Raw genomic sequence first — 25,188 nt, forward strand, 5'->3', positions numbered from 1 at the left:
TATACGACTTCTGGATTTTTTTTGTGATCACATATTCCTTTGAACAGCCAGGCAGGATGGGGGCCCCAGGGGGAGGAATTGGGGGATGGGCTCAGTTCCTAGCCTAAATACCTAAAGAAAAACTTAAAAGCTGAATAACTGGTCTTAATTTGCCATTCTGTTGAAAATTCTGATTTGCTCACCTTCAAAACAGTACTTAAACCTGACTTAAATAACCTTATGGTACCCATTTATGTGCAAATCAAATTTTGACTTAAGTTTCATGCTACAATAAAACATGTAAAAAACATGTAACATTATACTGTTGGACCAAACCCATTTGCTTTTTCCACCTATCTAAGGAAGATTTCTACGAAAGCTCCCAGTGCAGGTAAGAATTACATTTTAATCTCAAACTTTATATAACAAGGAAAGAAACAGGTCTGTCAGAAAATCAGTACAGGCATTTTACTATCAAAAACTTTTCTTTTTAATAATTTATTTAAATAAGATTGAAGCAATTTAGAAAAACAAGATTTGTATTTTATTTTCTTGTAAAAATCTTTACACATGCAGACAAACCAGTGTTAAGAAAGTATTCACCATCATTTAAACAAATAACCACTTAAATAGAACAGTGTCTGCAATTTTATCTGTATAAAAATAAGATACATTTTTACAGAATTCACGCTCCAGTTCTTATAGCAATAAACAATACACAACTATAATAATTACAATTGAACCTGACCATGGTTTTCAATTAGATACTGCTAGGGCATTTTATGTGCAAAAAAAAAAAAACCCAAAAAACATAGTTCTTTTCAAAAGAAAATGTCCTCAGTGTTTCTAGAGACCTAGAGGGTTTAAGAAATCAAATCCTAATCAGTTTGCTTTTAATATTTTGATTACGAGTCCATACATCACACTGTAGATGGGCAAAATCAGGAGTTGATGCAGGCTCAAAGGAAGAAAGTCAGCGTCTGTGCCTGCCATGTCCTGAGCGACTGCCACCGTGGTGCTTGCCTTTGTGGGACCTCTCAAAGGAGCGAGATCTTTCACGCCTGTCCCTATGATGTCCCCTTTCATGCCTGTGTTTCTTGACAGCATCTGAGTGATCCCGAGACTTGCTCTGAGATCGAGAACGAGACTTTTTCCTTTTATGACCATGTCTATTTGAACTTTTTAAATCATCTCTGGTATGCTTGGCTTTAAGGTGAGGAGAGCCATGATTATGATGTCTTCTTGGGCTTTCACTGTGACTGCGGGACCTGCTTCTTGATCTCGAGCTGTATGTTCCAGATCGACTCCGCCTATTATTATAACTTAGATAATAAAAATTTGAGGTTGAGAGTCAGTTTCTACTGGGAGCAAATATTTTTGGTGGTGCTCATAGCAGGTTCAAAACAAAACCACTGTATCAGTGACAGACCAGACTTAAGATGTTTAATAAACTTCCCCACCCCTCACTACCTCTCCTTCAGCCTGTTAACATATTAAACAAACCTTAATATATTACGTCTATATTCTAAGGAAGGCCGTAATTCGTTTTTACAGTGTCCTAGCTATTTATTGAATTATCTCCCATATACTCAAAAGAACCACTGAAGAGCCACAAGTAGCTGGCCATCTAATTATAAAGTTAACTAGGGAAAATTCTTTAGCTATAGTTAACCTGATTCTTCATTAGTAGTAAGTGGTTGGCCAGGCCGTACACCTCTCCAGAAAAACAAAAGCAAAACTACAATAGAATGCCATATACTACCACGAAACAAAAAAGCCACATGCCTACAGAGCATATCTCCAAACTCATTTCTGACAATTTACCCTGAATTAAATCTAGCCTAACTTTGAAAACAGTCCACGTGCAATTTTTTTTTAAGCCATAACCTTTTAAGACTCCAAATAAGACTGCTTTCCCCAACAAAGTGTTTACTTACTGTCTTCTTGGAGTATGTGATCTAGAACGTGATCGTGTTCTTGACCTTGATCGACTTGCACTTCTGCTATTTCTACTTCTCTTGCTGTCTTTTCTTACACTTAAAAAAACACAATTTTTTAGTTATGTACATAGTGTTAGAAATTACATACATAAAAAGATTCCTCAGGCCATTTTTCTAACTCAAGTATACTCACCCATTGTAAGGGCTTTTAGAAGCCTGTTGTCTATCCTCGGGTTCTTTTTTTATTGTCTTCACATTAACAGAAATAGGTGACTTCTCTTCAGTTTTTACTTCTCTTGGTGATGCTTTTAAAAGAATATTAAGGCATGTTAACTATTAGATTATACAGAAGGCCAAATAAGTTTCTAAATGTAACCAAGTACCATTCAATTATCAGTCCTTAGTTGTCTGTCAAGAGAGAAAATATGAATAGCTTAACATCACTGTTTCTATGCAACTGTGAAATGTTAAAACTTTCTAATAACCACACATTCAGTGCTTAAGTTATTAACCTTACATGGTTTAGAGGCTGGAGAAAATCCACCAAGAGTTGAAAGGGCTGGAGTTCCATCAGGATTCAATCCCTTTGCTTTTAATTTGGCTTCTTGTAAGGCAACTTTTCTTTTCTCTACTTCTTTTTCCAGCAATTCATAGTTTGGCTGTTGGAAGAAAATGAAATTAGTATTTCTCTTTTACGTAAGTTTACACTCTTAGCACTGACAAAATATTAACACAAGTGCTGGTAAACAGAATTACCTTTTTTCTGGTATAAAGCCTAAGTGTTTCTATGCAGATTTCTTGGATCTCCTCTTCCGTAGTACCAAAAAGAAGAAACCAATGGGGACGAGTTGGCAATGGAATCTAAACCATAAAAACAGATTAGATGAAATTTTCACTGTTTTTATTAGAACTGCTAATTCCTGTGATTTATCCTATTGGACTATACAAGATTTACGTCTCTCTCTATATGCACCTACCTGAAGAGCTCTAGCTGCAAGGTAGATGCAAGCACATGCAATAGTCTCTGGTTGAAATCGAACAAATACATTGGTTCGAAGACTGTCATTCATATAATTCCTGAAAAATATTTCAACCGTAAGCTTTGTATGTAAACAAATCAGTTCCTCTGACCCTTACATAAAATTGGAGACTCAATCTACTTTATTCTTTTTTCTTCTCATGTTTGTATTTTCAGTATTCTAGCATATAACAATTCTTAACTCAAAAGCAGTAAGAGATAAGAATTTAACACTAGAATCATTCTTCATGTCTCCTAAATAGGACCGAAGTCCTTTAAAATAATTCCATACTATTACTCCACATAGAACAGTTTTTTAAAAAAACATATTTCTATGAAAAGCAATGCTTTGAAAGTTCTGACATGATTAGTTTCAGAAATGATAAACCACTCCAACAATACTTCAAGCCATTAATTATTGACCATCTCTCTCCTTTATCCACAATGAAAAGCAGTGTCAATCAAGTTCTTTCAAAAATTCAATACTGTGATAGGGATAAAAAGGCATTTTCAGTAAGCACGCACCAAATTAAGAAAACTAAGCTAGTTCAGAAAACCTAGGTTGGGAAGTGAAGAGCAAATAATATATATAACAGCCTTGTTTATATACAAGTATGACTAAATATAAATAAAAGCAGTAACTACTTCAGTTAATAAATCACTGGACTTTTTTAATAGTGAACCCTCCCCACAATATTCCTGAAGTATTAAATAAATTTTACAAATTGTTCAAAAGGTTAAACTAAAAGACTGTTTTCTTAAAAGTCCGTAACCCATGAAAACTGCTAAAAATCTATAGAACATATATTAAAGTCATGCATTTTATAAAAGCAATGAGACTTTTCTAGTATTACTAATAAAGAAGCATGGCAGTCGTTAAGTCCAGAACATAAGAATTACATCACTTAAGTACTGCACATCAACAGTCTTAAGACAGTAGTTGTGGCTGAACCACAAACTCCTTGTTTTAACTTTAAATAAGTCAGCACTACAAATCACACATCTATATCTCTAAAATCTAAGTTTTAGAGTTCTATGTTAAAATTAACAGCTCTTTAAAATGCAGTACTTCTTACTTCTAATACCATTGCCTCCAATAGCCCAGCAGCTATACATTCATCAAGAATGGGGATGGTGCCCATTTTAAGCTGCTCTTTCCAATGGTAGAATTCATGCTATACATACTAAAAATAGAAATCTAGTCAAACTCCTAACAAAAGTCATAATGGCTGGACAACAAATCTATCAAAAATGAACTATTCATTTTGATAGTTACAGGTATACATTAAATACATAGGCATGTGAATAGTTACTTCTAGAAACAAATATACAAATCCTTTTTGACAACCCGACAGAACTAGAAGATGCTGCCAGATGGATATGGACCACTTCAGTGAATCTCGGATGAGAGCTTGCACTGGATTGGCTGGAGAGCAGGGCAGCCAATCAGGCCATCCTGAGGTCATGGGCTGAAGTGCAGAGGGCAGAGTTCTATGACTTACCATCATGGACTACCCTTTAATTAAAGAGTAGAAAAAAGAACAAAGTTAAATTGAGTTCTCCATTAAAAGTAATTAGTCAAGCCAAGAAAACAGGAAGCAGAAATAAGCATTATTTACCTTTTGATTAAAAAACAAAAAAACAAAAAGCACCAAAACAAACTTATCTCATTATTTTGGAAAGGGAAAATGAAACTTACTTTATTTCTGCTTCTGTTTTCCTGGCTAGGAAAGAAATGTAAAAAAGCAACTTACCAGGCAGTTTGAACCAGGGTTTGATTACGTTCACATTCTAAGACTTGTAAATACATAACAATGATCTGAAGAACAAGGGAAAAAAACTTAGTTTAGCATATTGGAAGTTCTTTCAAAGTACAGAGTTCAATGAACGTAAGTAACTGAAAATGTTAGGAGCAAGTTTTAATTCATAAAAACTGCATGAATAATACAGACCAACCTAAAATGTACCTGATAGTCAATGTAGATTTTTATGTTACTAAAGTTCACATGGACATGAAATGTTCCAAAATTGTACAGGAAAAAAGAAGTTAAATCATCTAAGAACAGTATCTAATTTTTCATGTGACAGGAACTGATTATTTCACTTAATTTCCAAAGGTACAAACGCCCTAGAGACGGTTTTAAAGTTACACAATGTGTATGGTGCATACTATGCACAACTCAGAGTGGGTATTATAGTAAGTAACCAAACCTCTCTACAGTGAAGCTTACCATACTAAAGTGTGATAAATTTTAAAAACTCAATTGAGTTTACCTGAGCTCAGATCTTTCTGGACCATTATCATCATCATTCTCATTTCACAATTTTAGAGATGTGGAATCTGAGGCACGGAGTTTTCTGCCAAGGTCACACAGCTAATGGCAGAAACACATTTCTACGTGCAGATGGTCCTGCCCCCAGAGCTCTCATATCATTGTGCTATGGCTTATGTTGAGCTTATGGAAGCCAAGAGACACTGGAGAAACCTAAAAACACTCAATGATGCTGAAAGTGAGCAGCCACACACTCTAAGCCATTTCACTATACAACAGGGTAACACACCACCAGGTACTTCTGCAGACATGTGTTTATTCATTCCATGGCTAATATGTAAAAATCTCCATTCTCTAGTATGAACATTGGGTTACCTCAGAAGCAAAAAGAACTTATCTACACCCACACAATAAAAAGTTAAGACTTGAACCCAGGACTTTGATTCTCATTTTACTGATCATTTCAATGTCCAAAAAGTTGCTTTTTAAAACCAATGGTTAGTGCTCAAAGATAAATTTGCAGGAAATAATATTTTAAAAATAACAAAACCCTAATACTTACGAATGTAATTTCTGTATTCTACAACTCACCTTATGGGGATGCTTGACATGAACACAAAATCCCAATTCCTTTAGCACCCTCCTCTCTGCCTTGATAACTTGATTTTTGGTGTTAATGTAGTTCTGATCAAGGATCAGGGGGCTTGGAGTCCTATAGTTTGTAAGAAATAAAATCAAAACTGTTTTGCACATCCCAAAAATTTTATTTGTGGTATCTCCATTTTCCCTTCCAACCAACTATTGGCAACAGAAACCAGCTTTTTAAACTCCTGCAAACAAGTTAAAAGCATTGATCTTGTGCTGTCCAAGTTATGCTAATTAAATATATACTTTCTAGACTCACTTCCTAGTTTACTAACAAAACGCTGAAATGAAAAAAATTTCAGTCTAATGCTCTTACTTGTATCCTTGATTTTTTTCATCCAGATGTATTATATTACATAACAGATAGCCTGATTTATTTTCATAATCTCATTAGTCTACATAGACTAGAAACAAAATTAATGCACTCTTGAACATATGTATTACAAAGACTTCATAGCTCTTGAAGATGTGTATTACAAAGACTTCATAAGATTAGAGTGATTTTACAGAATATCAACTCATGATTAGTTTAAGACCAAAACTAAAATTAGAGGAAAATAGGGTGGGTAGCTAATTCAGATTCCCCTAAATGGGCAGTTCATTTAAATAAACTGATCTAAGAGTCTCTGTTAATAATCTGGAAACGAAAGATTCAGCTCAATTACCAAAGAAATGTTTTTAAGAATCCAATTTAACACTCAAAGTGATCAATAAAACCAGGCCTAAATTTGTTCAGAGTTATCAGGCAGCATCTTTAGTAAACAATGCAAAAGAGAAGGGAGGGCCAACCATAATGAAGAAACTAAAACAGCACATAAGGTCTCTGTGCCAGACCAAAATTTTGACAGCTTAAAAGTTATGAGAGGCGATTTATCTATGGTTCAGTGCTTGGGGGAAAAATTCTTTCAATTAAAAAACTGTCTTAAATTTAAGTCTTAAAATTGAAAACTAGTTTCTTAATGAGAAGTCAGTCAGGACTTAGAATTTCTCTTCTTAAAGTGTATGAAATGTACCAATGTCCTTCATTTGTTACATTCTTAGATCCAACCAACAAAAAAACACATTTTTATTTAGAAGCTGATTTTAACATGGGTAGAATATGTAAATATTTTCCCCCATACTTATTTTCAGCTAAAAAATTCAAGAGATTTTGCTCTAGGCAGAACACAACATTTTAAAGATAGTCCTTCTGAACACTGTCCCCCCTTCTCCTTTTACTATGGACACCAAATACAAAAAAATTTAATCTCATAATTTTACACTACAGATCCACTTGAAAATCAAAAAAGAAATTGAAATCAGCTATATTACCCTGTAATGTATGTTACCAGAGTAAAAAAATCAGCAGTCATATTTATTTTCCTTTCTCCTGTTTCAAACTATAAAACCGGAACGCTTAACTAAACTATTTCTAGCTTTGCTATACTATCAAGTTGGATATAAGACAAAAGTTGGCAAAGCTGACAAGATGGAAAACAGCCTGTTAATGCTGAAAGCGGCCTTCACTCAATTCAGTTCTTACAGCTTTGAAAGGTGAGAAATGAAGCCACACCTTTCAGTTGGGAAGGGGACTGATTTCTAACATAAAAATATAAATAATGAACCTATTTTATCAGGACAAACAGGCTACAAGTTCACTGTTCTTTGGAAAAAATCAAATTTAATTCAAATGAGCACAGGGAAGCCTGTTGTGCTGCAGTTCATGGAGTCGCAGAGAGTTGGACACGACTTAGTGACTAAGAAACAAATGTGTACACTAAAATGTGTTCCAAGATCTTAAGGTTTATGATTTTTCAAATGTTATAACAGGAAATCTGGGGAAAAGTGAAATCTACTTAACCAACTCTTTAACCAATGGACCAGTTATCTGATGACCCTTTCATCAGATATTCATTAGGAGACAGAATACCTCTGGTGGTATAGTTACACACCACCTTAACACTTAAGGTGCAACTCAAACAGTACACTGTACCATTAGAATCCTTATAAAATTATTATGAAAAATTTTGTTTCATTTTTTCCTATTTATGTTGAACAAATTTATTGTATCTCTTATCAAACTTGCTTTAAGGGTTTATTTCAAATTCTGTTGAACAAATTTATTGTATCTCTTATCAAACTTGCTTTAAGGGTTTATTTCAAATTCTGTTAGAAATTCATTTTCTTACAATCAACCAACTCAACATTTGTATTATGGCTATTATCTGGTCCTTAATCAGGTTTAATTACTAATTCTACTTAAGTAGATTAGTTATTTTCTATCTATTCAGTATAATCTTTACTTTCACATTTTTTGGTGTCAAAATCCCAATATTAAACTAATCAGGGAAACCAAACCCGCTACCTACTCAATTCAACTACCTACTCAACTTCTTGCTTAGGCAACAGTAACTGCTTGCAATCTTCAAAGTCAATTTTGTAGATGTACATAATCTGATACCTTCACTGTTGAGAAGTGGTTTTACCTCACAATGAAAGGAGGCTCAATGAACATGTAACTTATACTACTTACAAAGATTACTTTGTATCACAATTGTATCCCCAAATAGGAGCAGTAAGAAAAGGTTCAAACTGCCTAAGCAAATTGTTTCTTTGTATTAACAAAGTATCTATTCATACTTTACCTGGCAACAAGCACATCAAATTTAATTAAGGTTTGCTAGAATTTCTTCATCAATTAGGTAAACTTTCTTTCCAATAAAAGTTTGAAGAGGTTAACATTTTAAAATCTTAAAAAAAAACCTGCTTAAAAGAAACTTTCATCTGTTCAGAAAAAAGTAATTCTCATGATAAAAAACCACCTAAACCTAACTCCTACTCCTCTGCTTTTGACAGACTTTTTCAGATTAATTTATATGAGAAGAACAATTCTCCAAGTTTAATCTTAGTACAAAATTTTGGGTTTTGATCATTTGAATTTTATTATGGGGTCTAAGATTAGCTATATTTCCTTTAGCATGATCTCAAAAATACAACCACAATAACAAATTTAGGAGGAGATTCAAACATGGTTTCTCTTACTCATAGGGTACAAAGGACCAAGAAAATGTGGAACAAATTCTTTGAGACTGTACTTAAAGGAGATCACTAGTACAAAAAGGCAGACTGTTCAACATACAGAAATTTGTAATTCCTACTTCAAAGAATCTTTCTTTCTTTGGCAGTGTTTAAACAAACTGAAAGCCATCTTTTAGAGCCACCAAAATAAACTGGATGAAGAATGGACTAAATGACAAATCACTTAAGACCGTTCTAACTCTAATCTATGATGTATATGCATGTTGAAAATACCACACCACATTCACCAATAAGTGGGTTGCTGCAGTCTTTGAGTATTTGTCTTCTTTTAGACAAGCCTTACAGTATGAAGCTAGCTAGGTGCCTTAAAACTACAGAAAACCCTTAACTTGCTGGGAATATGCTGCATCTCAAAAGCAAACTATAATTGGGAACTGCTGAAATGAAAAAAAAAATCTGAGGTTAAAAAAACATTCTCAAACTACAAAAAAAATGAAGAGAGAAAAAAAAAAATCACATAATTCAGAATGGGGCTTGGGCATCAGTTTTTCCTAAAAGCTCCTCCAGTAATTCTAATATATAGTCAGCACTGAAATACAGCAACTTCTTTTAAAGGCTACAAAACTGATGCTTGTTATTAGCAAGGTCATACTACAAATTAAAGCTATGCATGAACTAAATTAAATAATACCATTAAAACAAACTGAAACACTTTACCTAGCTAAAGTGATATTAATGGTACTCTTCTAATGACATTAATCTAAAAAATTACTAAACTATCGTTCTAATAACTTGGACAGCAAAGACAAACGCTTATAACAAGAAACAGGAGTTTTTCTAAATGGTTCACCAGTGGCCAACCTGTTAGTCCCCGATTCCAGTGACCTATTCTCAGAGCACTGGCTTCTCCTTGGGGATTTTCGATACTTCACTCACTGTTGCCATGACGACAGCTTCATCGCTATGTACCACTCCACATCACCCAGGCTTTGGTAAATGTAGCTGGTCGCTGTATAGTCGGTTGCAAGGGAAAAAAGAGTTGAAGTTAATAACATATACAAGCTACCTGTCTGAGTAAACTTGTAATATGCATAGAAACACTTTTATATCCTGCTTTCTAAAAAAGGCTTCCATGCAATTAACAACTCCCTTTAAATTTCATGCTGTAATCAGACTTCTAAGATTGAGACACAATCGATTTCTCTGATAATGATCAAAAGGGGGGAAAAAAAAACCCGACACAACAGTCAAATCAGGTGAGATGTTTTAAATTCCAAGGTTTTCACAGTTAAGAGAACCTACTCTAACATCAAGGAAGAATATTCCATCTCAAAGAAAAATTTCAAAGTAGATAATAAATGATAATAGCAAAATGGTTCAAAGAATACTAACAGAAAACTATTTCCTTTAAGCAAACAATCCTTTGACTAAAGAACCTTTTTATTAGTGTCATTGTTTAAACACCCTTAACAATCAACTAGATCTAAATATACATTTTAGCTCAGACCATACTAAATTATCAATTTGAAAACTTCCCAAGTTTCAGGGATTCCTCACTAAGAAGCTAGAAGACATTTTTAAATGCAATTAAAAAGTTAAGTCTATCCCTGGAAATAAGGTGAATGAGAAAAGAACAGAATATAGAATGTAAGAAAACTGAAAACCACTGTGAAAACTATCTGGGTAACAACATTTCAATCTAAGTGGATGGACTAATCATTTCAAGGCTACTACTCACTTGTCTCTCAATAGTTCCATTACCAACAATTTACAGATTCAACTAACAAGGACCACTCACGGAAGCTATTAATTTGGTACTAACCAATGCCCAACCCCAAAATGACTTAAAATCTTTTTATAACTGACTTCCTTTCATACTCAGTACAAGTTTATCTAATATCACAACAACTTCCTCAAAAAGCGAACAGAAGAACTAATCTGCACTGTATGTACTAGAAGCATCTAGTATGAGAAGCCATCTGTAGACACAAGCAGCACTGCAACTAAAGCTTTTTGGTACTGCCTCACAGGAACACATAAAATGTCAGCAGGTGTCCACCTATAAAACAACACTATTTCGGTTTCTATTTTCTTACTAGATCAGATAAATGCCCTATCTAAATGCAGCCCACTCACTGAGACTGTTACCTGACCAAAACAAAATACCTGTTTAATCCCTTTGACTCCAAACTTTATCATCCTGCAGTCCTTTCAGATCCGGTATTATGGGGGATATCGTAGTTCAATGTTGAGAAGTATTCTAACAAAAGCCAACCTCAATTGGTAAAGAATTAACTGGAACTTCCAGTGGTAAGACAATCTACACAAAACTTCACCACAATATTAACTTCAACTGCAGTGTTTAAACTTCCAGCCTTCAGTCTTACAGAGAAGGGAGGGGAAAAATAACTTACAGAACACACTCACACTTGAGACAAACATATTCCCTTTCTTGTTTAATCTTAAAACCACAGGACTGGCTTCACAGCACTGTTAGGATTGTCCATAAACGCAACTGCCTCTACAAACTTCAGATAACTGGTTAACTGTGGTTTTTCAAATTATGAAGTATCAGTGTGTTCCTATGTGAATTTTAACACCTAAATTAAAGTCAGTTTTCCCTTACATCGGTTTTGAGAGGAAAGAATGTTTTGATATGATTGGTGCACAGTTCAGTAGTAGCAAGAGATGCTGCATTCAATAATGCCAATCTTACCTTTTTCCTCTTAACTGGCGGAGGTGGTGAAATACATTAATCACATCTCTTATTCTTCTAGGTGCTTCTTCGATTTTTGATGCAAGATTAATACATGCCATGGCAACAATCTGGAAAAAAAAAGAGCCAATAAAAAGCTGTTAGATTATGGCACTGCAGGTGTAAAGTTAGAAAGAAGTGCCCCTCTCAAAGTCTATAGAACTTATTCTAATGAAAAAAACTGGGACATTTGGTGAAATGAAATTGCAGTTGACACTTCTAGGACATAGATTTAGGCTAGTGTGACGTTTCTTTTTATTTATTGCCTGAAACAAACTTTAGCCGCTCAGTCGTGTTTGACTCTTTGCGACCCCATGGACTGTAGCCTACCTGGCTCCTCTCTCCATGGGATCTTCCAGGCAAGAGTACGGAGTGGAGGTTGCCATTTCCTTCTCCAAAGGATCTTCCCGACCCAGGGATGTAACCCGGGCCTACCACATTGTAGGCTTTACCGTCTGAGCCACCAGGGAAGTCCTTATTCCCCTTAATTTTAAAACCGGAGCCAATCTCAATCTCACAGGAACTCTCCATTTGATTGAAAATGCAAATTCTTGATAATAAGGCACCTGGGCTCAGGCTCCATCTTCTGGTTCTCAAATCCTCTCCAAAAGTCCCTACTCCCCTATGGGTGAGAGCTAGGTACAAAGGCCTACAACTAACCACTCCCTTTCTGCAAAGCTGGCCGCTGACACTACCCACTCCTTCCTTCCCATTTCCGGATGGAGAAATCCCCCGTCACCCGCCCCCGCCCTGCTTACCTCGAAACTGTGTTTGACGAAAGACTTGGAGTAGAAAAAACGATGAAACAACACCTGACCCGTTGCCATCGCCACCTGCAGACAAGAGAAGAGAACGGAAGCGCAGGGGTCAGGCGGGCCCGCACCAGGCGCCGCCGCCATTTTGTGCCTCCGCTCACTCCCCTCCCCCTCCCCACCGCGAACAGCTCCTGGGCCATCCTCCCGTCGCACGCGCCCTCCCGCGCTCTGGCTGCGACCCGCGGCTGGAGAGGCCCAGGGGGTGACCTCCCACGCGGCCGGGCCCTGGTAGTACTGGGAGGCAGCGAAGGGGAAGGTGGGGAGGGGAGGCGCGCCTGTCGGCCCGGGGCCTGAGCACTGACCTGCGGAAGCCGGAGGAGAATGCCGGCGGCCTGGATGAGCTCGCAGCCCAGGATGCGCAAGTCCGTCTCGCTGGGCAGGTCGAGCCCGTCCTGCATGGAAGGGGTGGGCGAGAGCCGCTCCTCCGGAATCAGCGAGTGATCGATGGTGAGCGAAACTTCCGAGTAGAGACGGTCGCCGATCAGGATCCCTCCCGTCGTGGTCGTCGTCGTGGTCGTCGTGCCGGAGCTTGAGCCGCCCGCGCTAGGGGCAGCAGATGAGACGGCGGTGGCAGCGGTCGCGGTCGGGTGAGGCCCGGACGCCATAGTCTCAGCGAGCTGCACGCACGCCCAACGCAGCCGGAACCCGGAGTGAGACTAACCAGCGTTCTCGGCGCGACGGATATTCCCGTGACCGCCGGGTTCTGGCCGCTTCACGCAGCGTGCGCTTCCGCCCTGACGTCACCACGCCCGGCCGGCGTGCCAACTAGTCCCTTCAGGCGTTGTCTCCGCCCGCGGAGCCTACGCCCGCGCCGGCCGGTGAGCGGAGTCCTCTGGGTGGGACCGTCGGTGACCTGGGTGACCTCCCCGTTGGTTCCCTAGAGTGGCTGGGGACGTGGTATACTTACTAACACAACCTCAAACCGCCTCGCCTCGTACGTAATATTTTTAATCAAAAGAGTAATAAGGGAGCTTTACGAGATACCTTATGTCCAACTTCGAATCCGCAAATTTACTGTAACTCCAGCACAGCTTTGATAATTTCTCTAGAACGTGCGTCTGTGTGCTCCCGTCTCTCTTCCTCTCCTAACTTTCCGCATTTGGGTGGCGCAGGTTCAGCGAGTACAAAGGGAGGCGTCGGATCGACCTTCGCCCGCATTGGTGGGTGTAAGTGGTTTCTCCAGTGTCGTGTACGGACGAACTTGTAATTTAAAGTGACCCGCGAGGAATCTGGAGACGGTTGCTTTACGGTATTTTTAGTAAACAAGAATGTGAACTACTTCGGTTCCAAGGGAGAAAAAAAAGCTCCCCGATGAGCCCTTGATTCCCAGAGGTATCGAAGTAGGGCGAAGGCTTCGTATTGACTGCGAGGGCGGCTGCTTTAGCGGCTTAGATTATGAAACACAGGCCTGAGCCAGTGACAGCGCCACAGCTTTCGATAATCTGGAAAATCCCTAGTTTCCAAAAATAGTTATAGGGCGAACCCTTACAGAGGTAATTTGATTATGCCCAGAAGGGAGTCTGTATTCCTGCGTGGTTATTGCAATTAGTAATATGGGAGAAATCGATCTCCTTAAGGAGATATTGCTATTGCTATTGCTAAGTTGCTTCAGTCGTGTCCGACTCTGTGTGACCCCATAGACGGCAGCCCACCAGGCTCCCCCGTCCCTGGGATTCTCCAGGCAAGAACACTGGAGTGGGTTGCCATTTCCTTCTCCAATTCATGAAAGTGGAAAGTGAAAGTGAAGTCGCTCAGTCGTGTCCGACCCTCAGCGACCTCATGGACTGCAGCCTTCCAGGCTCCTCCATCCATGGGATTTTCCAGGCAGGAGTACTGGAGTGGGGTGCCATTGCCTTCTCCGTAAAGGAGATATATATATTCTAATATCACAGATATCTATCTATCTATCTATATATAGATAGATATATTCTCTCTGTGATATTCGTAGTTCTCCAAATTTCCTGAAGTTTGAAATAAAAACAGTGATACTGATCCAAACTACTAGAAGCTAGAGCTGGAGGAAAAGGACTATGTCCGGGTTTACTCCATTTTTTATCCCACGCCTGACTCTAGGAGACATGGTCTGGAGATGAGACGCCCCATCGCCTATTATACAGCTCAGTTTTAAGGCCTACTTGGATTAATTATAGAAAGCGAATTGAAACTTCTGTAAATAGAGCAAAGAGAGTTTGAATACATTGAAATATTTGTCAGTGACATCGCAAAAGCAAAACATATTCAAAATCCTCATTTTAGAAAAAGCATTAAATCAACCTTACACCAGTATTTCTGAACTCTGGCTGCACTTAAGGATCTTCAGAAGCGCTTTTATTCATTTTTGGCCACATCACAGCAGTGTGTGGGGATCTTAGTTCCCTGACCAGTGATTGAATCTAGACCCTTAGCAGTGGAAAAAACTGAGTCCTAACACTGAACCACTAGAGAATTACCCAGAGGAAACATACTGATGCCTGAGTCTTACTTGTAGTCTTATTGATTTGCAGTAGCCCCAGCCAGTGGTTGAATTTTGCCCATAGTGAAGGTGACTGGAATGTTCACCAGGATTGAGAAACATTGCTCAAATCGAGATACCTGACCTCTCTGCTCCTCACCTTCACCTTTGTGACTAGGCTGCTTCCAGGGAAACGTCCTCTTCAATATTCAGCAGGGATCTAAAATGCTGTAACCAACTTTGAAATCTTTAAAAATTAATTGATGGTATGCAATTTTCCTGGTTCTGATCATCTAGTATGCAGTTGTGTCAGATAGTATCAAGTGGGGAATGCTTCAATTATTTCAAAGTAAAAACGGAAAAAAATAAAAAACCTAATTGGTAATATGCTTCATCAAAACACTAAGCTTCAGTGAAATCATCACCTGTATTTGTAATGAGAGTAATGTAAAACTATTTCTTAATGTAACATTTTTCTAATATTTAGAGAATCTCCCACCATGCTTCTCAAGTAAGCTGACTTGGTGATGTCTTGATGTATTGGGTTGGCCAAAAAGTTTGTAAGGAAAAACCCAAACGAACTTTTTGGCCAACCCATTATTTTATAATACATTTTTAACCTCTAGGTCCATAATTAATCTAAAAAAGTTCACAAGCATAGGAGTGAGGAGTTCTGGGAGAAGGAGGGGTGGCTTGCTCTACTCCTGATATCTTTTCCCAGTGGACTTCTCTGTTGACCTCCTCCTGTGTCTGGCAGTAACTTCCAGAAGTGCATAACCACTCAAACTATTCTACTACTTTGTGTCCACTTCCCACTCTTTTCTGACTATACTTCAAATTGCATCCAGTTGAAGTTTGAAGTGCTAGATGCTCAGCCATGTCAGACTCTGTGATCCTAGGGATTACAGCCTGCCAGGGCTCCTCTGTCCATGGGATTCTCCAGGCAAGAATACTGGAGTGGATTGCCATTCCCTTCTCCAAATATTTTGTACATTCTTTCTTAACAGCAGCCCTCCTAGTTGACCCTGAGTTTGCTGCTGCTGCTGCTGCTGCTGCTGCTAAGTTGCTTCAGTCGTGTCCGACTCTGTGCGACCCCACAGACGGCAGCCCACCAGGCTCCCCCGTCCCTGGGGTTCTCTAGGCAAGAACACTGGAGTGGGTTGCCATTTCCTTCTCCAGTGCATGGAAGTGAAAAGTGAAAGTGAAGTTGCTCAGTTGTGTCTGACTCTCAGCGACTCCATGGACTGCAGCCTACCAGGCTCCTCCATCTATGGGATTTTCCAGGCAAGAATACTCGAGTGGGGTGCCATTGCCTTCTCCACCTGATCTACCTTTTATTAATTTTCTCCTTCTTTGGACTCCCTCCTAGTATACATTCTATTTTTCATTTAGTCCTGTGGCAGTTATATGACAACACATTCTGATCAGGTTGTCATATAACACATTCTGATCACATTTTTTCAACATTAGAAAGAGTCATTCTGGGGAATTCCCTGGCGGTCCAGTGATTGGGACTGAAAATGATTTATATGTAATTAACACTTAGGCATGTACTGCTTGGTAAATCTTGTAACACTGGCCTGATCATCCCACTGCTGGCTCTGTGGAGAACTAGTTCTGACACTTAAACAACCACCCATTTTCTCATAAAGTGATCCAACTGGAGCCCTTGCAAGGTCTAAAATTCTTTGACTCTGGTTATTCAGACATCTTGAACCGCAGACTATTCTCTGGTTATTTCTTCTTTATTGTATTTTAGTCACTGAGTCTTGTTCCTTCCTTGAATCTGCCTGTCTGTTCTACTGTGTCTACTGTTCTCTCATGCCTGGACCACCACGGTAGCTTTCTAAATGGTCTTCTTGCCTCCAGTCTCTCCCATCCTTAATTCATCCTGGGACATCTCTAAATTGCTCTTGAAATACCAGCTTATTTTTCCACTTCCTCAAAAAAAAAAAAAAAAGCTGGAGATAATAGAAATCAATACTTTTTGGCAATTGAGGCTTTCCACAATCTGAACTTGCCCTGTCACTCATTTCCTCATCGCATTGCCACCTCCCCTTATTCCCGTCTCAACCTGAACCAAGATCAGCTGGACCTGTCTCCTCACCAATATGTTGTTTACCTTCCTGATTTTGCATTTAACCCTGCTTCCATTCTCATGTCTACAATATTCTAACTCCTCCTTTATGTTAAATGATTTTTTTTTTTTTTTTTGAGATACTGATGAAATTCCCTACCTTTTGCCAGGAGCCTCCTCCACCTCATCTACCTTTTATTAATTTTCTCCTTCTTTGGACTCCCTCCTAGTATACATTCTGGCACATGATTCCATACTATCATGCAGTTACCTGAGTACTTCATGGGTGAGTTTATTGACTCCTTAAAAACAGGACCATTTTTGCATTTATTGACATTCTCCACAGAAACCTATAAGACACTGTGTATATGGCAGATACTTATCAGAGCTTGCAGGCTGACCTGCGTGCTTTTCTCCCAGGGCCTTCCATAGGCTGCCTGGTCCTGCCTTCTTTCCATCTAGAGGTCAGTCTATCCTTGAGTGTCTGTTCTACCACCACAGCCCTCTCCCTAATAGAAGCTACAGGTCCCAATTTATCTTGTTATTTTTGCAACACTTGTTAGATCAGTCAAGTTTCCACTTCTGCTCTATTCTATGTCCTCACAGGGCGCTTAATAGCCCACAACCTCTGTTCTACATAGGCCTGGGCTGGGGACCAGGAGGCCTGTTGGAACTGCTACACCCAGAGAGTAGCAGTAAGGGGACAGGAACTCAAAGAAACTGTACAGTGATGTCGTTTGGTGACTGAGTGTGGACAGAGGCTCTGAGACAGTATTTGGAGGTGTGTCCAGAAACGGCATGTGTGATTGAGAGTTAAAAGGCCAGTGCCAATTTGATAAACTGTAAAGCTAACGAAACCACAGGTTTGCTTTTGAAGTTAGTATCTAGTCTCATCTCTTTTATTCAGAAAAGGAAACTAAGGTCCAAAGATGAGGCTGCAAATAGCTACTCAGTAAATATCTAATGATTGCAAATAATCCAATCAAGCCAGTCTTTGGATGGATTTATTCATAATATTTAATGTCAGAAACTGGTCAGCCAGTCTTAAAGAGCTTATTGGCATGATTTCCAAACAGACCACATCAAGGAAGTGTGACCCCATCAACCCCTGGATTTTGACCCACTGAAACTGATTTAGGACTTCTAACTTGAAAAACTGTAAAATAGTATAAATTTTTGTTGCTTTAAGCCGCTAAATCTGTTGTAATTTTAAATAGCAGTTATAGAAAGCTAATGCAATGAGATCTGCCATTTCCTGGTATTCTTTAAGAAATGCTTCTCAAACTTTAAGATGTATACAGATTACCTGGGTGGAGCCTGAAAGCCCCATTTCTTAAAAAATCCTCCCAAGTGATGCTGATACTGCCAGTCTAAGAGCTATTCTGAGCAGTAAGGCTTTAGAGCACATTGGGTGATTTTACATCTTTTGCTAATCTCAGTATGGAGGAAGTGGAACCCAACAGCAGAAAGTACTGGAGGTTCTGGAGTTAACTTACTAGGGAAAAAGAAATTACTGTCACTCAGTAGCCATGCAACTTGAGGCAAATTACTGACTTTGCTTAAATTAGTTAAACAATAATTTAAGCTGTTTTCTCACCACTAATGGCTTCCCAGGTAGCTCAAGTGATAAAGAATCTTCCTGCCATCGCAGGAGCTGAGAGAAACACGAGTTCAATCCCTGGGTCGGAAGATCCCCTGGAGAAGGAAATGGCAACCCACTCCAGTATTCTTGCCCAGAAAATCCCATGAACAGAGGAGCCTGGTGGGCTACTGTCCATGGGGTCGCACAGAGTGAGACAGGACTGAAGCAACTTAGCACATGCTCATTGCTGCTGCTAAGTCACTTCAGTTGTGTCCGACCCTGTGCGACCCCATAGACGGCAGCCCACCAGGCTCTCCTGTCCCTGGGGTTCTCCAGGCAAGAACACTGGAGTGGGTTGACATTTCCTTCTCCAAAGCATGAAAGTGAAAAGTGAAAGTGAAGTCGCTTAGTCCTGTCCGACTCTTTGTGACCCCATGGACTGCAGCCTACCAGGCTACTCCAGGCAAGAGTACTGGAGTGGGGTGCCATTGCCTTCTCCGACATGTACATTAACCACATATAAATGAATTACCAGTAAAATGAAATTAAAACGCAACAGACACAGTTCTGTCAAATTGCCGTAACAAGTTTTAGACACTTGCTCTCAATTTCTGTACTGATTGATGACTGTAACAGTTCAGATTGGTGCCTGCCCATGGGCCACTCTTTGAGTGATATTAAATTTTTTGATAGTGAATAGATATTACTTATATAATTGCAGTTAATTGTTTTGAAAACAAATCTAATTCAGTCTAATAATAGAAATAGGGACAAAGGACAGAAATGGTTCTGAGAGAAGAGTAATCTTATGGACAAAGAAGATGGTAACAAGAAGGTGATGTGAGATCTAGGTTTTAAAAGTTAGATAGGTATTTGTCTGAAGGGTGAGTGTGGAAGAGCATTTTAGGCAGAGGGAGACAGGTCCAGGACAGAGACATACGAGACTGAGAGCGAAGAACAGTGGACATCTGTGTTTTAGCCTGCCTGGCATTGTCTCCCTTCTTTCCTTTTCCCTAGGGACCCACTCGGAGAAGGCAATGGCAACCCACTCCAGTACTCTTGCTTGGAAAATCCCATGGACGGAGGAGCCTGGTAGGCTGCAGTCCATGGGGTCGCTGAGAGTCGGACACGACTGAGCGACTTCACTTTCATGCATTGGAGAAGAAAATGGCAACCCACTCGTGTTCTTGCCTGGAGAATCCCAGGGACGGGGGAGCCTTGGTGGGCTGCCGTCTATGGGGTCACACAGAGTTGGACACGACTAAAGCTACTTAGCAGCAGCAGCAGCAGGAACCCACAGCTTCTCCATTCTCAATGCAGGTGGTTAGGGTGGGTCTGACCTCTTCCCCAGCACCTCCCACCCCAACCCCTACACTTCCTCCTGGTGATTGGTTCAGGACAAAAGCCAGTCCAGGACTCTGTAATCCTGGCCAGGGGAAGAGAGAAAGGTGCTTGTTCCTGCTAAGATTGCTGAGAGGAGGATGTAAGCCTGGCACTACAGAAGAGAACCAGTGATTGGACTGCCTCAAAAAAATCAAGAGCTATAAATCAGAATAATATTAAGAACATTGATTTCCTCAAACCTTTCCAGTAGTTTTGTTGTTACTGTTTCCCTCTATCTGGGCCTGCTGCTGCTACTGCTGCTGCTGCTGCTAAGTCGCTTCAGTCGTGTCCAACTCTGTGCGACCCCATAGACGGTAGCCCACCAGGCTCCCCCGTCCCTGGGATTCTGCAGGCAAGAACACTGGAGTGGGTTGCCATTTCCTTCTCCAATGCATGAAAGTAAAAAGCGAAAGTGAAGTCGCTCAGTTGTGTCCGACTCTTAGCGACCCCATGGACTGCAGCCCACCAGGCTCCTCTGTCCGTCCATGGGATTTTCCAGGCAAGAGTACTGGAGTGGGGTGCCATTGCCTTCTCCGATAGAAAGGGCCCAGCAAATCCCTAAAAATGACATTTAAAAAATTCCATTTTCCTCTTAAGGTTGACAGCTACAATTTTGAACAATTTAGTAGCTGACTTCATTTAGTACTGCTTTGTATTTCCAATAAGCATTCAGTATGCTTTCTTTCAGTGAAATACCAGTCTTTCACTAAGAAACTTTTAGGAATAATAGGAAATCAGCTTTTCTGAAGCACCCTAGGTATTTGTCTTCTTAGTGGGAATAGGAGGTAACTTCTGGGAATCTGAGGACCACATTAGACATTTTAGAACACTGTAAAATAAAAATAAGCGAGCCTCATATTGTTCCCTTCCTTGTCACAACTCTTTTAGAAAAATTCCCTATAATTTTTGTCTTTTATGGTATTTTTCATGACTCCAGGTCAACTTTCACAGCATGTTCCTTAATTTGGAGTGGTGATTTATTATTAGATTCATATTTTCCTAGGAATAATCCATAGATGTTGTTGAATCTTTCTTTAAGCTTCATAGCAAAGGGCACGTGATGTCCAAATCTTGGTTAATTTTGATTTAGTTAAGGTGCTGTCCACAAGATATATCCTCTGTAAAGGTACCCCTACACCTCTGTAATAGGTCATCTATGGGATGATTCTTTGACAGTAAATAACATACCCAGTTTAATAACAGATCTTACATATATTTTTTCAAGAAAGAAAAATGCCTCGATATCAAACTTTGTAGATTTGGAAGCAGTTATTTCAACAAATCTCTAGTGAGTACCCACTGAACTATGTTATGCTAAGTGCTCAGACCAAAGAGTGGAAGACAGACCAGCCAACAGGACAATTCAAGAGTGACAAGGACCACACTAAACGTGAGCAAACGGGAATCCAAAGAAGCGAAAGATTTTAGGTGAAGAATTTATATTGAGTGGCAGGGTTATGTTAGAATTCTGGCTCTTATGATGACCAATCCAGTGTTCTTTTGGAGACAACATTCAAAGGCTTTATCATAATACTGCTTTTCCCTGGTTCAGTGTAACACTGGTTGTTACAATGAAAATAAATCACTTGACTATGAAACTAAAACTGGCCGCTGCAGTTCATGGGGTCCCAAAGAGTCAGACAGGACTGAGCAACTGGACTGAACTGAATTGAACTGAAAACAAGCTTTCTCCAGGCCCACCATAGGATGCTTTAGAGAAACTATTATTTGGATTGATTTAATACTTACATTGTGACATTAAACTGGAGACCTAGTCTAGTTTTGTTTTAGGAAAATGTTTCCTTGTAGTATAACAGTGACACACACACACAGAACCGGATATTGCTCATCTGCCACACCTTGAAACTACCACAGATTTTTCTATTCACAAATCAGGAAACAATTTAGAGGTTATCTAAAAGCATCCCTACATCTTGAAAGCAACTACTTACAGTTGACTCAATTGCTTTATAGTGTATTGTTTTCATACAAATCACCAGTATCTCAATAGCAATCCAGGTAGTGCTTAAGGTGGGAAGTATGAATCAGTGGGAGATGGCTGCTGAGTTATCAACTGTTTTGCCTGTAGGTTTAACAATATCTAGTGTATACCTAATTTTCAGAATAGAAAAATAAGAGAATAGACTTGTTCAGTTGCTCAGTCGTGTTCCTGTTGGACTCTTTGCAGTCCCATAGACTGCAGCACGCCAGACTTCCCTGCCCTTCATACATTTAACCACTAGTTTGTATTTATTCATTCAATGCCAACTTAAAAAAGGATCGAGGTGGGCTGTTTAGGTATTGTTCTGATGTGATTCCTTTGAGGCTGCTTTGGATCTGTAGACTCGGAAATCCCAACCCGGTCTCTCTTCCCTGGGAGAAACAGGTGGCAGCAGGGAAGACACAAGCAGGAAAAGCTCCATTGTATCCCCTCATAGTTACAGGAACTATTTTAAAAAGTGAAGGCCAAGAATCACTTCACTCTGCTTGTCCTTCTCAATAAGGAACCTCATAACGTTCTGCCTGCTTCGGGGAAGTGAATTTAGACAATCATTACAGCATGTACAATTTTTACAGGACTCTGGCGGTAACTCCCTCCTCCAGCAGCTAAAGGGCCATTTCCGATCTAGAGCCGGGTTTCTCCGAGGGCTCTTCCGTGGCGGAACTGAACGAAGGGGGTGGTCAGTTGGAAAGATCTTCAACCAACCAGGGGTCAGTCTCGTGCCCACAGTCTGTGAGACAAGTGCTGGGAGTTTACTCCCCCAACCCCGCCCCAGGTCCCGCAGTGCCCGCGAAGCCTGATCGCGCTCGGCCTGGGGTCAATGAACACATGCAAGACCTGGTTGGGCTGCCTCGGACTCCGGGGGCAGAAAGATTTCATAACGGTGGAGAGGGAGGAGCGCCCCAACCTCGTCACTTCTAAGAAGGCCCAAGCCAGCCAGGGTCGCGAGGGGAAGCGGGAAGAGACGCCTAGAAGCCGGAAAGACGGAAGGCTTCGGCCACGCCCCGCGCACGCGCGGCACACTCTTCCCTTGCGTGGCTGTGGTCGAGCGGCTTCCTCCGCCGGCTGCCGGATCTAGCTCGCCGGTCTTTTCCGCCTGCCCGCTTTCCGTCCCTGCGCAGTCGCGTCGTCGCCCGCCACTCCCTTCGCCCCTCCCTCCGCAGCGCCGGCCTCTTGTGACGGCAGCGGCAGACCCTGCCTTCTTAGTCCTAATCTGATGCCAAGTGAAGGGCGTGCCGGTTATGGAGGTCGCTGGCTTCTCCTGTGGCGTGACCCTCTCTTGGAAAGGAAACGTCTTTTGTAATTTCCTAAAACTTCGAATTAAGCCTGTAAACTGTGTTCGTTTCCTAATAAGGGTGAAAACGGCCCCACAGCCTAGTTGATCTTCCAGGCTAGAAGTTCTATTAAAAGGAAACTGCAAAATGTGTTGTAATTTAGGTTTATTTGAAGACTTGCTTGTCGTTTTAATGTGTTCCCTTAGTGTGTAAAGTGGGAGAGTGACATTCATAAAATGACAACTTAGCATATGGAAGCTGGGATAAGCGGTACCTAGTTGGCTTGATCGGATTAATGTGATTTTATTTTCCATTTGAATTATCCAGGTGGCATCTTGAAAGGATGGGTATAAAAAGCTGTTGAAGAACTTAACGCCGTGGTTAATCGTTTTGTAAGCAACTTGAGCCAACGCGAGGGGTACAGAAATAAAATGAGAATTTAAACGTATAAGGGGCAAAGATTTCATCTTCCTTTTACAGGCAGTGAAAAAGACTCAGATTTATATCCTTTGCCCGAGATTCTGTAATTTCTATGGTTTGCCTGAAATTTAGGCCACTGCTTTCACCATGCCAGTACTCTGGCCAGCGTGACTAAGGCTGCCTTTGGAACCCTCTGAGCCTGAGCTATTATAGCCTTTTTTCTTGTCTTCCTGCTTCACTTGTCTTTTTCCACTTTCCGTGATTTTGTTTTTTTCCCTGAGTTCTCTTGTCTCCCTCCCACTCCCCTTTTGCTTTCACGATTTCTTTAACTTCCTTTATTTTTTGATTGTTAAGCCAGCCTTTCCTTCCTCCTTTAAATGCTTCTACCTTAAATGACCAAAAAAGGAAATAGAAGAATTTTTCTTAAGGGTTTTTTTTTTTTTTTTTTTTGGGGGGGGGGGGATGGTTAGATATGTAGTATGTATATAGTTAGATGTAAAATCTCCTCTTCTAAAAGCTGCCTCCTACTTCTTCCCATAGATGTCCAGTGAAAGTAGGTGTGTGTATGAGAAAGAGAATAATTAAGGAAAGAAAGCAAGAGATAGGAGAGTGGAGGGAGTGTGTGGTGAGCTGTTTAGAGTCAGAAACGAAAAAATAATCATGCAGTAAATGATATAAAACTCAACCTCAGATAACAACATAGCTGTAAATTCTATACAACTGAAGAAACACATCAGTTTCAATTCATCCATGCCTATGCCTCAGAGATATATTTCCTCAGACGAGTTGTGTCTTTGCCAGAATAAACCTGTAGCTTTAGCTGCCTCTTGAGAAACAATCACAGGGCTTCTGCCTATGAAATAATATACAGCGATTCCAGACTACATGTCCCCCTGTAGGCTTCTCAACATGTTGGCCCCTGTGCCCAGTTCTGCAGGGTTGTTTGTTATCCTTGTTCTACACTTGGGGAACCTAAAGCCCAGAGAATCCCTCGCCTAATGTTACAGAAGGCAGAGCCTCTGCTGTTTCCAATTCCATAGTCTCTGAGTGAGCATGTCTAGTACTAAGGAATTAATATCTAATTGAAGATGATTGATAGAATTCATTAGGATATAATGTTGCCAATTGACTGAATCATGCTCTCATTACAGATTTCTCTGTTATCTGTCTTATTCTGCTTGGTTAACAATAACTTGCAGAAATTGGTGGGAAACATATTTTGCATTTTGCTAAAACAATCGAGGTTACTCCTGAAGTTTGGTTTATGTTTTAGTTCCCTATATGAAAGAAAATGCACACCTCTGTATTCCATGATTTAAAAATAACTGGAATCTTGAGGACATTATGCTAAGTGAAATAGAGACAAATATAGTATGATCTCACTTACATGTGGAATGTTAAGAAAGATTCAGAAACAGACAGTAGAATGGTGGGAACCAGGGGTTGAGGGGTAGAGGAAATGAGATGTTAGCCATGGGGTCCAAACTACAGTGATGTGAGGAATAAATTCTGGGAATGTAATGTACAGAATCGTGACTACAGTTGACAATACTGT

General features: G+C 40.1%; 1 protein-coding gene and 1 long non-coding RNA gene across 14 annotated transcripts in view; one reads left to right on the forward strand and one right to left on the reverse strand.

Moving 5' to 3' along the window:
• Positions 1-500: 500 nt before the first annotated feature.
• CCNL1 (cyclin L1) lies at positions 501-13,101 on the reverse strand. 10 transcript variants are annotated; one of them, XR_015160680.1, is made up of 12 exons: positions 12,746-13,101; positions 12,387-12,461; positions 11,590-11,699; positions 9,810-9,882; positions 5,802-5,922; positions 4,692-4,756; positions 2,897-2,996; positions 2,676-2,780; positions 2,437-2,578; positions 2,113-2,224; positions 1,917-2,015; positions 501-1,301 (listed from the first exon to the last, which is right to left on the reverse strand). XR_015160680.1 is itself a non-coding variant. In XM_086391833.1 (11 exons), exons 1-11 carry the CDS (start codon positions 13,046-13,048, stop codon positions 953-955), a joined length of 1,581 nt encoding a protein of 526 aa, XP_086247959.1. In that variant the 5' UTR covers positions 13,049-13,101; the 3' UTR covers positions 501-952. The 10 variants fall into 10 exon arrangements, 2 of the variants coding, with proteins under 2 accessions (XP_086247959.1, XP_086247970.1); XR_015160682.1 differs by having other exon boundaries at positions 2,897-4,453; XR_015160685.1 differs by having other exon boundaries at positions 4,637-4,756.
• Positions 13,102-13,198: 97 nt separating this feature from the next.
• Positions 13,199-25,188, forward strand: part of LOC147379391 (uncharacterized) — a 40,935-nt gene continuing 28,945 nt past the window's right edge. Inside the window, exons 1-2 of one of the 4 annotated variants that reach the window (XR_015160714.1) lie at positions 13,214-13,377; positions 22,515-23,361. This is a non-coding gene — a long non-coding RNA (uncharacterized LOC147379391). Of the gene's footprint in view, positions 13,378-22,514; positions 23,362-25,188 lie in introns of those variants that run through there. The other 3 variants (XR_015160705.1, XR_015160715.1, XR_015160709.1) reach the window with 3 other exon arrangements.

The sequence above is a fragment of the Bos grunniens genome, chromosome 1 (genome assembly GCF_055505025.1).
Source record: "Bos grunniens cultivar Pamir isolate PY7600 chromosome 1, Bosgru_T2T1.0, whole genome shotgun sequence".
NCBI classification, from domain to species: domain Eukaryota; kingdom Metazoa; phylum Chordata; class Mammalia; order Artiodactyla; family Bovidae; genus Bos; species Bos grunniens.

Coding starts and splice junctions, on each gene's coding strand:
- CCNL1 (XM_086391833.1), bottom strand. CDS start 13,048: ATGGCGTCCGGGCCTCACCCGACCGCGACCGCTGCCACCGCCGTCTCA. Junction 4,757..5,801: donor ATGTCAAGCATCCCCATAAG/GTGAGTTGTAGA, acceptor CTTGTTCTTCAG/ATCATTGTTATGTATTTACA. Junction 1,302..1,916: donor TCACATACTCCAAGAAGACA/GTAAGTAAACAC, acceptor TTATTATCTAAG/TTATAATAATAGGCGGAGTC.